Source organism: Lissotriton vulgaris, chromosome 2_1 (genome assembly GCF_964263255.1).
Source record: "Lissotriton vulgaris chromosome 2_1, aLisVul1.2, whole genome shotgun sequence".
Classification (NCBI taxonomy): domain Eukaryota; kingdom Metazoa; phylum Chordata; class Amphibia; order Caudata; family Salamandridae; genus Lissotriton; species Lissotriton vulgaris.
In genome coordinates, this window is record NC_141687.1 from 2,088,348,127 (window position 1) to 2,088,365,285 (window position 17,159).

The 17,159-nt window shown below is 39.6% G+C and overlaps 2 protein-coding genes across 3 annotated transcripts in view; both read left to right on the forward strand.

The window, feature by feature from the left end:
- Positions 1-4,199, forward strand: part of LOC147733753 (protein unc-13 homolog B-like) — a 1,057,263-nt gene extending 1,053,064 nt beyond the window's left edge. Inside the window, exon 8 of the mRNA XM_086958318.1 lies at positions 1,057-4,199. Within this exon, the coding sequence (XP_086814444.1) occupies positions 1,057-1,131 (75 nt within the window). The 3' untranslated portion in view covers positions 1,132-4,199. The remainder of the gene's footprint in view (positions 1-1,056) is intronic.
- The window catches only part of UNC13C (unc-13 homolog C), a 1,328,864-nt gene continuing 1,313,000 nt past the window's right edge, over positions 1,296-17,159 (forward strand). For both annotated transcript variants that reach the window (XM_086958316.1, XM_086958317.1), the window contains exon 1: positions 1,296-4,281. In XM_086958316.1, coding sequence (XP_086814442.1) covers positions 1,296-4,281 — 2,986 coding nt within the window. The remainder of the gene's footprint in view (positions 4,282-17,159) is intronic.

The following is a 17,159-nucleotide window of genomic DNA, read 5'->3' on the forward strand; positions in this document are numbered from 1 at the left end:
GACCATTCTACTAATGTTTCTTATACAGTGAATTATTTCTCAGGGTCTTCATCAGGACAAGTACAGAGACATTTGTAATTCAACAGTCCTAGAGGTACAAAAGAAACAAACGTCCTCATTTGGATTTTGGGAGGAAAACGTCCGACCGCAGGTCATTTGCTTTCCAAATGACATGTCTGGTTTGACTTCCGAGTGCCTTATAACAATGTAGGCGGTTGGAAGTAAAACAGGCCTGTCATTCCGGTTGGCTTCTGATGAGCTCAAGGAGCCCATCGGCCAGCCAGAAGCTACAACATAATTCTTATGGACGGCATTCTGCTGTCGGGATCATGATGTCGTCTTCGGACAGGCTTTCCATGTCGGGCTTTCCAACATGGAGAGCCTCTTGGAAAGCAACTTTAGGGGCCCCTAGCAGGGCCCCCTTCTCCATGCGTCCTCCATGTGGCAGGCAGTGACTTCCACACTGTGCAAGGATTTACACAGACTGCCATACGTCTAAGGGAGTTTGTGAAACCGCCCACAGCACAAGCTCCCATAGTGAAATGGGCGTTTGCAACTGCACCATGTGCAGTCGCATCATAATGCAGTGTTCTGAACTGCCGACCTAGGGCTGGTCGGTTTCCAGACTGAAACAGTGTCGGGCGGACACAGTTCACCCAACATTCTAATTAGGGCCTAAATGCGCATCAATTGGGTTTAGGCAAAGATAAGCGTACACAACTTCTTTACCTCTTGTGACTGAATGTTTCCCGAATTATTATAGAATTCACAATAAAAACTAAATTTAGCAGTCTTTTGTTCACATTCTTATTTGTAATATTTGCTTTGAATATATTTAGCTTATTCCTATATCTGTCCTTGTGCATAACACATACACATGATTTATTCTGATTAGAATTACGTAATATTAAAAAGTGCATTGTCAACTTGGACTTTATTCCTACTGTTTCTGGTTTTGTCTTTATTAACAACAAGAAGTTTTAACTTTATTTGAAAATGTTACATTATCTATATAAAACTGAGATGTGAATAATAATGCAATTGCCTCCTTTATAGACACCACAAGGAACCATGGGTAACGGAGGAAGATGTTATAGATTTGATTCTTCCCTGAAATTTGGCTTTTACTAACACTTTTCATCGGGTGTGTTTTTGTCACCAAGCAATAGTTGGTAGCCATCTATACTGACTAGATTCCACCTCTGGTGCAAAAACGTATACAGACAGTGGAAATACAAATATTCAGGACAAAACTCACATTTTTCACAATAAAAGATTTTTACAAATTGCCCTCCATGGTTTCTGCTCTATTTAAAAGCCTGATCTTATCTTACATATATAAGCTTTTCAAAGGAATGTTTACAAAGAAATTGGGAAATACTACAAGAAAGAAGGACATTTCTCAAAGCAAAAAGGAACAATATATTTGCCAATCTGACCAAACAAAAAATCCAAATATTTCACACACTATTAAAAGTACTGTTAGAAAAATTGCCAAGTGCGCACCTACTCATAACTTATCAACTGGAGAAAACAAAGGCAAGAAAGAATTCTCCCTTTCTCCAACATTCAGCTACAGAGTTGCCATAGCCAATGGGCTAGAAAAGAGTATTTGTTTAGATGATAATAACGAAGATGATCTTCAAGACTTATCTTCGATTGAAAGTTCATACTCTGAGTCCTTAAGTGAATCAAAGGGGAGTACCAAGAGTAAGCAGTATCTATCTCACACAATGCCTGTAAGGCGTAACAGAAAGAGCTCGAACAGCCTTGCACCATCTGAGGGAAGCTCTGATGGTGAACGAACTTTACATACTTTAAAACTTGGAGCCTTAAAAAAATTTAGAAAATGGAAAAAAAGCCAAGAATGTGTCTCATCAGATTCAGAAGTAAGTACATGGAAAAAGACTTGGGGCCTACGGAGCAAGTCACTAGACCGAACAGGTCAGAAACAGAAAGCAAATTCAGTTGAGCCTACCTTTAGTTCAACAGGTTGCATTAGTCAAACACATGATGTTATGGAAATGATATTTAAGGAGCTTCAAGGAATCAGTCAAATTGAAACCGAACTCTCAGAATTACGGGGACATGTAAATGCCCTTAAGCAATCTATTGATGAAATATCTAGTAGTGTAGAAGTTGTACAAAGTGAAATTGAACAGTTGCGTTCAGGGTTTGTACAGTCTAGAAGAGAAACTAGAGACATTCATGATTATATCAAACAAATAGGTCACCAAGGTAACAAGCCTTGTCTTAGATTTTTAAATGTGCCTGAAGAAAAGAATGAACATTCAGAAACACTTGTTTACAGAATATTAGTAGAGAAAATGGGATTTGCAGATGCACAAAGCACCATTAAAGTAGAATTTGCCCACAGACTGGGACAACACAGAGACTGTCCAAATGCAAAGCCAAGACCTATTCTTGTGTACTTTGAAACTCCACAGGAAAGGGATTTAATTTTAAAAAAATGCTACAAATTGAAAGGAACTGGCATTGGAATATCAACTGATGTACTTACTCATGGAATAAAAGTAAGAAAAGAAAAAGGGCTTCCTTCTTCGCAGACATATGAAAGCATGGATATAAAACAATCATCCATTGAGAATAAAACAAAGCCGGAAGAGTGGGAATCTGCTGAAGAAAGTGATAAAGAATTTGACTCAGATATAAACAGAAATAGTTATGCAATTATCTCAAAATCAGCTTTTCAAATCAAATCCCACAGTACAAATCATGGAGAGTCTACAGACGACAGGCGTCATACCGAAAATACTGATGACAACACTTTTTCAAATAAAACAGGGTTTAGTGAACTAGTCTTTCAATCACCAGGATTTGATAATCAAGAAAAACAAGGGAAACTCTACTACTCTGATACAACACCACTTTGGCATTCACAGACTGACTTTTCAACACCCAAGCTTAGCCGTTCAGAGTCAGACTTTTCCAAATTGTGTCAGTCATATTCCCAAGATTTTTCAGAGAATCAGTATTTTATTAGAACTAACGGTAGCTCATTAATGTCTTCATCAGATCGTGAGCTTTGGCAGAGAAGGCAAGAGGATGCACCATCTAACTGGTATTCAAGTTCACAAGACCAGAATTTCAGTCAAGAAATTGACATTTACCAAGAACAGAATGAAGTGGAAAATACTGAGACTGTTGACAGTGGAGTAAGCAATGGAGTGATTTGTATATCAGGGGACAGAAGTCATTATAGTGATTCACAGCTTTCTTTACATGGAGACCTTTCACCATGGAAAGACTGGCATCATTTAGAGCAAGGAACAGATTCAGGTCTTGATGTTTCAACACAACAAGGTTTTGTTTATAATGCCCAAAGTCCCTCAGATCAGCAACTGGCTATGTACACAAAAGACTTTGGTAGCTGTGAACCTACGGACCTTCAGTATGATACTGAGAGCTTTAACTTTGCCCCTGATGGTAATTTGCCACCATGTCCAAGCATTGACAGGGAATCAGAATGCCAGTGGGTCAGCCATTATGAGGATTATCAGGAAACACATTCAGAAATCTACCAAAATCAAAACAGGTTGTCCATGATGTATCGGAGTCAGAGTGAACTACAGAGTGATGATTCTGAAGAAGCACCACCTAAATCATGGCATAGTCGTTTAAGCATTGACCTTTCTGATAAAACATTCAGCTTTCCGAAATTCGGGTCTACGCTTCAGCGTGCCAAATCAGCCTTAGAGGTAGTATGGAACAAAAGCACTCAAAGTTTGAGTGGGTGTGATGATAGTGGTTCTTCATTGATGGGAAGAATTAGGACTATGTCACAGTCCACTGCAAATGAGTCAAGTACAACACTTGATTCAGATGTTTACACAGAGCCATTTTATTACAAAGCAGATGATGAAGCTGATTACAGTGAAACCGCTGCTAACAATGAAACAGACTATGTGGAAGTAATGGAGCAAGTTCTTGCAAAATTGGAAAACAGAACAAACACCAATGACACATTTGATTTTGACGAAGTACAAGATTATGAAAACTCTGCATTCGACACGCCTTATGTAGAAGCTGAAAATGAACAATATGACATCCCATGTGATAACCAAGTTGAAGATGAGATATTAGAACCTGAATGTGAAATTGCCATTGAAACATGTGTACAGGAAGATGAAAATCAAAATGTTACCGAAATGCCAATTGAACTACCAAAGAAAAAGAAAGTACGTCCATCTTTTAAGGAATCTGCATTTAAAGCATACAAGAAACAAATGGCTGAGCTGGAAGAGAAGATTCTTGCTGGAGGTAATTATATTTCATTATTGTGTATTAATTAAACAGTGATAACAAATAATGAATGTTTTTTATGGAGTTAAAAAACGATTTTGTGTTGATGTCTGTTTTTATGAATTTAGCTTTTTTTGTACTGCACCTCAAACCAAACCAAAGATTTCTATGCAACCATTAGTACCTAGCCATATGTAAAATAAAAATGTTGAAGATTTTGAATGGATATTGAAATGCTTGGTGCTTTTACTTATATATCTGACTTTTGGAATAGTACATTATTGGCTTCTTTGTACAGCAATAGCGGAGATTTGATAAACACTATACAATAAACTAAAGATATTGTCAATTACCATCTAAGGAATAATGAAATACTGATGTGATGTATTACAGGATGTTTGCTACATGTAAACAAATTATGCCACTATTATTTGATTAACTGAAATATGTGTCAAGTATTAATAGCCGATAAAAACGTATGGATTGTTTCTCATCCAGACATTTAACATTGGTGAATTTCATGACACTGACATTTGATCATATGCTTTCCATTTCCGTACCATTTTGGAGTGCCTTTAAAGTCCTCAGTACTCAATTATTTTGATCTGAAATGAGCTATTTCAAATTTTAACATTCTCCCAAAATTGATTAATTTTAACACTATAGATGAGTGGAAGTAGTGTGCCTAGAATCTTGTTCTAAAACTACATTGTCTCTATTGATTAAAGAAATACCTCAATCATATTGTGAATGGAAACACTTGGGTTGTGAGAGTGAGTGGCAAGGTGCCAGACCTAACAACACTTTAAGAATCCTTTTGTATACTTTGTGCGCAATTAGCTTTTGTGTACTGCACAAAATAGGCAGTCAGGCAAGGTTTATTCATTTTCGAGAAAAAACAGCTTCAAATATATTAACATGGCATCAAATAGTCACAATTTCCCCCACAATATTTTGAAATGTTTACTGTACTATATAGGAGCTAAACTTCTAGCATATTCATGAAAGAGTTGGTGGCAACACCACTGTTCCGATTCAAGAGTTGTTTATCTTTCTTTTCATTTACATGTTTCTGATTCACTGTAACTAGCTCTGTAATCTATCTGAACATGTAATACACATTTCTTTCTAGTACTGTGACAGAATACGTAGAAGGAAGTCAACTTTAAATTTTAAGAAAACCTAATGTACCTTTTTGTTTTGGCAAAGGTCTATTAAGTTTGTAATATATGTAGGGCCTTATTATGATGCAGTCCTGAAAGGCTCCGACCATGGGTCAGAGACTTTTCGGGCCGCATCTCAGTTTGATTTCCAACTGCCACATTGAAATGCTGACGGTTGGAAATTAAACAGTACGGTCATTATGGCTGGCTTCCGACGGGCTCAAGGAGCCCAGTGGCTAGTCATAGGCCAGCCCATAATCCCAAAGGGTGGCCTTTCTGACCTTATGACTACAATACTCGGTCTCCGGCAGGCTTTTATGTTGGACTTTCTAACATGGAAAGCCTGTAGAAGAGCGAGCATGGGAGCCCCTCGCAGTGCCCCCTTGCCACTGAAGCCTCGGGTTGCAGGCCGAGGGAGCTCCTATGGTATCCCCCTGTTCATTCCGGCACCTTGTGGCAGGCACCCGGTATCAGCCATAACACAAGCTCCCTTAGAGGAATGGGAGTATGTGAATGAACCGTGTTTGGTACATCATGATTAGGTGGTTGAGACCTCCAACCTGAGGACGGTTGGCCCTATTTACGCATCTGTTACAACCACCTGACATAGTAATCACCCCCTTAGTCTCAAATAGATCGGCAGAGGCTTTTGGATGCTTTGCCAGCTAAAAGTCAGGATGTCTGATGACCCAATTTGAGGTATTTAGGTCTGCTGTATTTTATGTTGTTTCTTTTATCCTCAATATGTGACGATGCCAAAGGATCTGGATGCATGCAGAATGCAAAGTCCTAATATATTCTTAGGCAATGCTGAATGTGTAGTATAGTTAGTGGTGAACGAAACCAATGATTGTGGTGGATAACGTTTGGAGATGATGGCGGTTTTAAAAGTAGGTTTTCCAATGCATGTGTTAGTGTGAAATTAGCCTGATTTCTATATATGTCCTGCAACATTGTCATGAACAATATGTCTTTTCTTCTTGTGGTATTCCCCATTTTAGAGTTATGTGTGTCAATTAATCAATCACTAATACAAATTTGTGATTAAGAGAATGCACATCAATGTATGTAATTCTGTTCTGCAATGTGATAATACAGTTTGCTTGAATATATTTGAAGTACCTAATCTAGAGTTTCTAGAAGGTTGTTAATTATGTGACTAGTTTATTGTTGTTATTCAAAATAACACACGTGCAAAATGAAAATAAAGACAAGGGTATCAGACCTCTCTCTGCTAATGTTTTATTCTGAGAGTTTTGACAACAGTGAATTAATGTTGCAACAGTTGAGCATGAAGTGTGAGGGGTTAATGTGGAATCTTCATGCCAGATGACAGAAGAGATCAACGATTCTAACTGAAGGCTACTGGGAATTGAGGCAGTTTGTCTTTGCCTGCTGAGCTTTTCAATGTAAAAACAACAATTGATGGACGGAATGTTGCACAATGGCAAAACATTCACCCCCAGTCAGAGATCTGGGTTTAATCCATCGTTATTTTGCTCATCACACCACCCCAGTTCAGACATGGCCATATGCAAATCAGTCTTGACCATGTGCCTCATGGGAACAGTTCAGACCGAACTGCCAAGCCATGTCTTCCCTGGACTGGAATCAAGCATCCTAGGACCAGTTTCTGGCTATCAGCCGTCTTCAGCCAGGATAGCTTGATTCCAGTGGCATGGAGAGCACGGGACTCCCGTCTGAGCATACCCGTCCCACTCGGGGTGACAATAGCAAAAACAACAATTGATGGACGGAATGTTGCACAATGGCAAAACATTTACCCCCAGTCACAGATCTGGGTTTAATCCATCGTTATTTTGCTCACCACACCACCCCAGTTCAGACATGGCCATATGCAAATCAGTCTTGACCCTGTGCCTCATGGGAACAGTTCAGATCGAACTGCCAAGCCATGTCTTTCCTGGACCGTAATCAAGCATCCTAGGACCGGTTTCTGGCTCTTACAGTGATCTTGGGCCAAGATGTGTCCTTTAGTAACTTAACTCCCAGATGGGTAGGTCTAATACGTTGTATTCAATCACCACGGTATATTTTGTACATGGGTTCAACGTCCAAAAACATGCTCTGTTGCAACAGTCTGCAGTGCTGTGTTCTCTCGAATGCTCCTTTATTTGTCTTTCTTTTTCAACTGTATGAGATGGGTCTAGCTTTAAAATATGAGGGCAGTTTAGACCTCCACAGTGGGTGCACTGGTCTGGCAGGGGTCAGATACCATTGCCTACATTATCCTAGCAGTGGATCACCATCCCTGTTTTGAGGTACTTCCCTTCCCGATGGGGATCACTGTGCTGAGAATAGAACTACTATTGCACCAACTTGCATCAGGGAACTGCTGGTTTGCCAAGTCTGTGCCATTTTTAAAGTACCTGCTTGATGGACATTTCTGTTTAGGAAAATCAAACTCAGAAAACAGGAGTTTGTTTTCTCTAAACAAAAAACAGATGACTCCGAAAGGCAGAAACATTTATCTCCCTGACTGTGTTGTCAGGCAAAATAATTAAAGTAAGCAATGTCATTGTGTAAGCTTACACACATAACCTTTGTTGATGTTAAATGATAACACTGTGATGAAAAAATATTGTGTGACATAGAGGGTAGATAACAGTCACTGTGACCTGGTGTTCCTTGGCGGATGTTTCTACCAGGTCATAGGATTATACTGGTGAAGTCAGTGGTGACTCCTCAGCTGCATACCTTACACTTGGCATCACTCAAAATGAAAAGTTTGGCAGGACAAGAGCAGCATATATTTACTTGCAGTGCTCCTGCTCTGCTAAACTTTAATAAAGAACCTTGTTTTTTTGTATTCCTGCATACTGTCTAATACACTTAAATAATTTTTGCTTTAAAACTATTAACCCCTGTTTGCGGATCTCTCTAAAGAATGACCCTTAAGATACTCTCACATTATATTTTTTGTTGGACCTGGCATCCTAGGCGTGGTTTCTCTTAACCTTTTGCCTTCAGACTTCCTGTTTAAGTTGACTTCATTTTTGCTGGCCTTAGGATTCTGCACACTTTACTAATGCTAGCCTGTGCTTAAGTGCTCTTTCTGAAACATTGTAACATTGGCTTATTCCCAATTGGCATATTTAATTTATTTATAAGTCCCTAGTAAAGTGCAATACTTGTGCCCAGGGCCTGTAAATAAAATGCTACAAAAGTGGGCCTGTTGCACTGGTTTTGTCACCCAGTTACGTAGGCCCGTAAACATATATCAGGCCTGCCATTGCAAAGCCTGTGTGTCCAGTTTAAACTACCATGTCAACCTGACAAGATAAACCTCTCCCCAGGCCTAAACCTTCCTTTTTAATACATATAAGTCACCCCTAGAGTAGGCCCTGCACAGCCCAGAGGGCAAGGTGCAATGTACTTAAAAAGCAGGGCATGTCCTTATAGGTTTTACATGACCTGGTAGTGAAAAATTCTTAAATTCATTTTTCACTATGGCAAGGCCTATATTTACCATAGGATAACATTGGAACTACCTTATTACATTTTGTAAGCATCATTTCTAAATGGAAAGATATAATCGGCTCAAGTTTGGGGTCTCTGGAATCAGAATTTAAAACCTAAACTTATGGTGAAGCTGTGAGGCAAGTGAGACACTGTCACTTACCCAGATGTGTATTCAGAGACAGGCAGAAGGCACCAAATGGCTAAGGTAAGAAAATGAAAACTTTCTAAAAGTGACATTTTCAGAATTACAATTTAAAATCTGCCTACACCATAACTTGTGTTATTCAATAGCGATTCCAGAGACACCAAACTCGGAGGTCCAATCTTGTCGCAATTGGAAATTTGTTTTAACCCCTTTGGACGCGCGTGGAACTTCACTGCGGTGCGGCTGAGGCCTGTTCGACGCATGGAAAGGGTTAATTTTTACATACGCTGAACACTGCCCTTGGGTTGTCCAGGGCCTACCTTAGGGGTGATAGATATGTATTAAAAAGGAAGGTTTGGCCTGGTAAGAGGGTTAACTTGCCAGAGTAACATGGCAGCAATGGCAGGCCTGAGCCTTGTTTAAAGGGCTACTTAAACAAAACACTGTAGACCCACTAGTAGCATTTAATTTACAGGCCTTGAGCACATGGAAGGCACTTTACTAGGGACTTATAAGTAAACATGCCAATTGTGGCTAAGCCAATGTTATCAGGCGTTAAGAAGAGAGCACATGCACTTTAGCACTGGTTAGCAGTGGTAAAGTGCTCGAAGTCAGCAAAAACAGGTGGTGTGTAGGGGCAAGTTATGGGGAAACCATGCCTAGGGTGCCAGGTCTAACAAGTGCCATAATCAAAGAGTAAATGTTATGGGAAAATGGAAAAGTCCAGTTCATTTCGTTACTCTGGGAAATTGTTTTCTCAATAGGATAACTTATTGAATGGTATCCTACAGCTTTGGGCATGAAGTTATCCCTTAATGTTAAAACCATAGCATCATATATATGAAACCATAGGTGCACATTTGAAAGTGTCAATATGCCTCTACAGTTTGAACCTGCAGATCCAAATTCATCATTGAGAGCAGATGATCTATATGAAGTTTTAGCCCAGCCCACACTGCATAGCAAAGCAAATGATTGCATACCACTCCTCTGTTTGGTATTTGCTCCCATGATCCTAATGGATGCAATAATGGAAGACTGCTTGGTTCCACCTCTACCCTCACATTACTATGGGAGCACATTTTTATGTACATGACAACTTGGAAGTGAAGTACATTGACCCCCTCCTTGTACTGTGCCTAGCCCAACAGTATTCCGGCAGTACTTTAGAACTGTTGATTTGAAAGAGGGGTGCAACAGGCATTGATTGCACCATGCACTTTAATCTATTTTAAATGATTAAAATATAATAATGAAACCTCAGAAAGTACATCGAATAAAGTCATCTCTCTTTAACATACTCACATAGTATCAACTTAAATGATTAATATTTGCAGTGAAACCTAAGATATACTGACCACAATGGTAAATCATCACTCTTTAGCTCATTCACATGAGTAAATGTCCAAGCCTTTTAACAGTTTGCATTACCATAACGAATCCACAAGTTTGCTAGGAAAGCAACAGGTTGGTTACCCACAATTGCTTACATATGTACTGTGAATAGGACTGTTAAAAATTTGAATTAAAGGAAGAAATTAGACTAGAAATAAATTTAAGTTTCAGTGTGCCTTTTGTGTGAATGATAGTGATTTTGAGTGCAACATTACATTTGTAGATATATTAATTCATTTCAATGATTACATTGTTTAGTTGAATGTGTGGGCTCCATGGCGGCTGGGTCCTTTGAGTGGTATTTGCACCACCATATGATGAAATTAACAGTAGCAAACAAGTTAATTGAGTGGGGATTATTGTTGTAGCTGCTGCTTGTAACCTGCTCATTACCTTGCAATACAGAGTGTGATGTTAGCCTGTTGAATAATCTATTTTATTTGGGATTTAATAAAGAAGTCTGAGAAAAGTAGAGTATTTCTAGCATTGCTAATAACTGTAAACCTATTGTTTAAAGATTAGTGTTAAATTAATAAATTAATACATATTGATAAAAAAAGTGTTGTAAGCACAAGTTCCTACAAATGTGATAAAAGCAGTGGTATGGCGTGAGAGTTAGCGTCAGATTTTTCACACTTATCGTGTCGGGGTGCCTCTACTTTTAAGAAAATCCAGAGAGACTGAGAGCAAAATTATTAGAATGGGGGAGAGATTTCAGAAAGAAAAAAACTTGCAATCTGAATATTAGCAGGGTTGAACCTGTTCTGCGTTATTGAGCCTGGGTGGTGAGACATCGAGGGCAACCAGATATATAGCTTATGTTTATGCATCAGACCCAAATACTGTTTTTAAAGTTTTAATTGCTGAATTGCTTCCTTGTGGTTGAGTTGCCCAGGACCTCTTGCTGTTGGAGGGCTTAATTGTTGTGCCCTAGTTTGCTTCACTGGTGTAGATCGTACCTACCCTTATAGTGCATGATGAAGAATCATGGAGCAACACTTTGCAACACTGATGAGATTTCATGTGTTTAAATTGTCACCCTCTTCACCTTGTCACACTGTATATGTATTGCTCTGGATACAGGACTGTATCCTACTGGATATTGCAACTGTCCTCAGATAGAAACCTTATTCATTTATATTAAACTGTCTATCCGGCTGGGTAGACTATATAAAATCAATTGTGTTCTATATTCATTCTCTATTTTTTGCTTTAACAAGGACCACTGTTTTAATACAGTGAACTATGTACTGGCTTGAAGGTTATGCACAAGGTCTTAAACCCCAGTCGTTTTGCTATTGGTAGCCAGTGCACATTTATCAACGCTTGAGCCGCTAACTTATGTATAGGAATTCCGGAGCGGCAGCATTTTGCTGAATTTCGAGTTTTTGCAATGACTTTTTCCGAATGCCAATAAAGGGGGCATTTCCGTAGTCTATTTTTGCCAGAATCAGAGAGGTGACAACTGTTGTCAGTTCATTAGGGATATATGGACAGATCTTTATTAATTTCAGTGTATGAAACACAGAAGATGTGAGTGCTTTTACTTGATGATGAAAGTGGAATTTATCATCAAAGATAATTCCTAGGTTCCTTGCTTTCTGTGCTGGTATTGGTAAGGGTCCCATAATCTGGGACCACTAAATTGGCGACCAAAGGGAACTCTTGTTTCCGAACAGTAGGACCTCTGTTTTATCCACATTGAATTTTAAGCAATTTGCTTTCATCCACTGATCTATTTGGACCATACAGGAGTTAAATCTGTTTCTACCTGCTTTCTGATCTTTGGATATTGACACCACAATTTTGGTGTCATCAGCGTAGGACACTACTGAGAAACCTAAGGCCTTTATCAGTTTGACCAAGGGGGCAACATACAGATAGAAGAGGCTAGGGCTCAATGAGGAGCCCTGTTGTACCCCACAAGGCAAACAGAATTGTTTTGCTGAAAATTTGCCCATGGCTACATGGTTCTTTCTGTCTGTTAAAAAGTCCTCAAGTAGAGTCAAAGTTGTGCCTCTTATTTCCAACTCCATGAAGCGAATGATCAGAATGATGTGTTTGACCATATCAAAGGCTGCTGAGAGATCTAGTCATATTAGGACGGCTTGACCTCCTTTATCCATCATCCATCAGAGTTCTTCTGAAGCAGTGAGCAAGGCTGTTTCTGTACTGTGTGCCCTTCTAAAACCATATTGGGAAGGACCCAGCGCATTATTACTGTCAATAAATGCCTTAAGTTTATTATTCAGGGCTTTTCCCAGTAGTTTAGCAAGGAAAGGAAGTCTAGAAATGGGCCTGTAACTACTAGGTTCCTGGGGGTCAAGATTATTTTTTTTCAGTAGAGGCAGGATCGATGCCTCCTTCCATTCGGAGGGAATATGTCTTGTACTGATCACTATATTTAGGATTTTTGTCAGTTGTTCTTCAAAAATCCTGGGTGCTAAGTGTACAATTTTTGGGGCAGGGGTCTAATGGGGACCCTGATTTGCATGATGTTAAAAGTTTAGGCTTCCTGCTCTTTGTTGAGGGGTAAGAACCTATCCAGAATTTTGTATGAAGTTGTTCATTGGAGACATAGGTTCTGCGTTATGACTTAGAATGAAGCAATTAAAGACCTATGTAACTTTATTTTGAAAGAAACTTACAAAAGTATCACAGAAGGTCCTATTTGTTGTGGCATCTGTTTTTGCAACTATTTTTGATAATTTTACTACCGCACTAAAAAGTTCTTTGGCTGAATTTTCAGCTTGATGAATTTTCTCAGTGAAGTATTTTGTTTTCTCTCTTTGGGTGAGAGTTTTGTATTTAGCAATGGAATTTTTGTAGATCTCTGTGTCACAAGGTTCATACTTGGATCGCCATGCTCACTCTATTTTCCTACATAATTGTTTCTGAGTCCTCAGGCACTCAGAAAACCAGCGCTCAAAGGGGGTACTGCAATGTTTTGTTTTGCACTTTTTAAGGTGCCAAGATATCCATGGCCTTTTTTACCCAGGTTGTCCATCTCTGTGTACCTGTTTCAACATCTTGATTTGGATCTTCAGTTATTATAAGTGGAATGTTTTGCAAGTTCTTTTCAAGTTCTTCTGCGTTCATTTTTCACCATGCTGTGAATGCGTTCATTTTTCACCATGCTCTGAATTTTTGGGTCCCTAAAGGTGTTGTCACAACTGTTTATTGTGATCGAAAAAAAACACAGCTTTAGGGTCTGACCATAACAAGGGAAGAGTATTGCGATTTTTTGTAAAAATCCCATCTAGTGTGTGACCTGCTGTGTGAGTGGGGCCCTCAATTCTCTGGTCCAGACCTAGGGTCTCCATGAGCTCTAATAATTGGATGGTATCACTATCCTTTGTGTTTTCAAGAGGAAAGTTAAAGTCGCCCAATACTAAATAATCAGAGCTGGTAACACTGTGCTCTATTAAGGTGTTTACGTTAGAAAATAAATGTTTCCCTTGGCCCTGGAGGGCTATACAATAATGCTCCATCCAGCAAGTAGTTTTTGTTTAATTCAATTTGGAAGGAAACATTTTTGCAATTTGCGACTTTCATGCCTGGAGTGTGTTTTATGGCCATCGAATCCCTGGTAACAATGGCTAATCCCCCTCCTCTCTTTAACTTGCTGTCTGCGTGCACCATTTTGTACCCTGAGGGAATAGCTTCAATTAGATCTGGGCCTGAAGCTTCTTTTCTCTAATAAATATTATATCTGTTTTGTAAGTATCAGCAAAGTTTGTGCTTTACTAGAGACCTTCGGTTTATTAAAGAACATGCGTTTCTGCGGGCCTTCTTTTGTCTTGTGTTTCCTTCTTTTATGAATGCTGATTGGCAGATCGGTGAGGGATAGCTTACAATTGGGGCAGATAATTGTGTTTGGGTCGAGGTCAGGACAAGTTTTAGTTTAGAGCAACTATGGTTCTTACCTCCTGATTCCCGTGCTCGAAGTTCTCTACTCGTATATTGTAGGCAGGTATATTTGGGCAGGTGTTCCAGTTGTCGGTGCAATCCGGCTGCGGACGGGTGCAGACTGGCTTGGCTTTGGCACACCTTTAGTGTGCCAGTGGCGTGCCCTTTGCGAGTGTCCGCGTAGCTGTGGAACAAGACTGCTCATAAGTAGCCCCCCCTCCAATCACTAGCATGCTAACAGCGATGGCAGACCCGCTCTGACTTACGGTACCGTCACCGCCACATGCAAGTAAGCAATAAACAATGTGCAAATTCAGGCAAGATTTAAAAGGTAAAACAGAGCTATTAAAATGAACAAGTATTTTAAAAGACAAAATTATAATCATTTTTAAAATGCTCAGTTATTACAACATTGAGCAAACTGTGACCACCGTAATCACGATCTAGAGCAGGCTTACAGTCCCCTTAAGCTGAAGCCGAGACAGCCTAGTATAGAGAGGATGATCTCCTTTTTGAAGGACAAAACATTACTAAACATATCAAAAAGACCAAGGGCCTCATTTATGAAAAGTGACGCATCGCTGCGTCAAAACAGCGATGCGTCACTTTTTATTGCACCCTCCTTGCGACACCAACGATGCAACATATTTACTGAATGACACATCATGTCGCAAGGAGTTACAGATACGTCAGTATTTCTGACGTATCTGTAGGCGCAAAAGTGACTCATTGCTGGAGTGTGTCACAAAAGTGACGCCACTCCAGCAATGTGTCCTTTCACATGGGGCAAGCCCCATTTGAAAGGGCCAGCGTCAGTCTTACGCCCGCGGCGTAAGATTTTGACGCATTTGAGTCCTAGAAGAATCTCATAGACTTCACTGCGTTACTTTCATGACCCTTTCTTGCGTCATTATACCTGGCGCAGGTATAATGTGGCGCAGGGTTTTACAAAGTGACGCATCTACCTAGATGCATCACTTTGTAAATATGGTGCAATAAGGCAAATTTTTTACGCTGCTGGTGCGTCACAAAAAGTGACGCACCGGCGGCGTAAAAGTGACGAACGGCCTCATAAATGAGGCCCCAGACACCTTTATGTGAGTTTCGAATCTTCTAGAAACAAGAAGACAATCACAGATACAAATGCCATCTGTGGTATGAACTAGATAACGTCAGTACCCTTTTTTTCTAACGTAACATAATGGTGTTTTTTGCATATTTCTCCAAACCCTTAATCAACCAGTAGAATTAATGTCAATCTCACGATGTGTGGGTTTGTAGGAGAGGCTAAAACGTTGGTAAATATTCGGATATATCATCCAAATTTGATCACTAATATCACATAAATATACAAAATGCACTCAGCAGGTCCTGCAATAACAAAAAAATCCATCCTTCACACTACATTACACGTTGCAATATTATCCTAATTAATTAGAGCCAGGACGTCATTCTCGGTCACACAAATCCGGTTTTCGTTTTTTTTCTCTACGAATACTAGGTTGAGACAGATAAAGTGAGTGCCTGTGCTTCTATATGCAGAGTCAATCATTATGGTTGAAATCCTGATACGAATGTTCTTTCTTGTCTATAATCGATTCAACACTAAATTCAAGTCAGGCAGTACAAAAGTAGCACGGGGAATTCTGTACATGGGGCAGTCAAAACGATTTAATGAGGTTCTGACACATTTGACTAGCGAGAGCAGAGTCTACTGCCGATTTTAAGGTAGTCTGCTTCAAAGACAATATATACAATACCCAAAAAACATGAAGGGGGATAGACCTGGACTTGCAGCTGTGTCATGCGGTAGGGAATATTCCTGCTATTCAATTGTCCTTTTCATGAGTCTCTGTACATTAGAATATAGGATCGTCTGCGCTTTGAGCTATCCAGTTGAAGGAACATCAACACAAGATCGAATGCCTTTCAAGTGAGCTGATTTGAACTGACTTGTAGTGTACAGAGTGAGAAGGCTCTGGCTGTGAATATTTCACCATGTTGGAATCTCAGACTTTCTCTGACTTTTTACCTGCATGCACATTCCAAGCCACTGAATGTGGTCCACGATAAAGTTTATTATTAACCAGTACAGTGTAGCAGTGAGAACAGTAGACATATGCCCTGCATCCCATATGTTTAACTAACTAACAAAAATGCTAGGTTTACATCTTTCTATGCTCAGATCAACTTTGAAAAAAGGAAGAAAATTGCACATACTTGGTATACAGTCCTTCAAAAGGACACATACAAGCTTCCAAGTTGATAATATGATGAGTGGAGTTTGTAACAATAACTACTTTAAGTAAGTGCTGTATATGGAGAAGAGATTGTCAATGTATTACCCTCTGAAGCTAGTAATTGAAGATGTACAGTAGGCTTAACAAAATTGTTATACTCCACAGCTCACACATGTCGTCCTACTTGCGCAGAGGTTTGTTAGGCTTAATGTTGATTGTTTTCACGACACTTGGAGATAACCAGAATTATTGTTAATGAAGTTAGTTCTTGAGTGTTTGGTATAATATGGCAAAAAGTAGAACAAGCACAGGGAAAGCCAATAGGTCGCTTGCCTTTGGGACCTATTGACTTTTCCAATGGATTTGGACATGCCGCACACCATTATAAACAGGAGAAAACCCACGCCTACATAGGCTGTGTCATTATGTAGGAGCGCACACCCACAAAATGATGCAAGCATTTTTTTCTTTTTGTTTACCGTTCGGAGTTCGACTGGTAAAAAAAAAGATAACATGAGCAGGCGGGGAAACAACACATATGGTGGGTGGGAAGCAACTCAC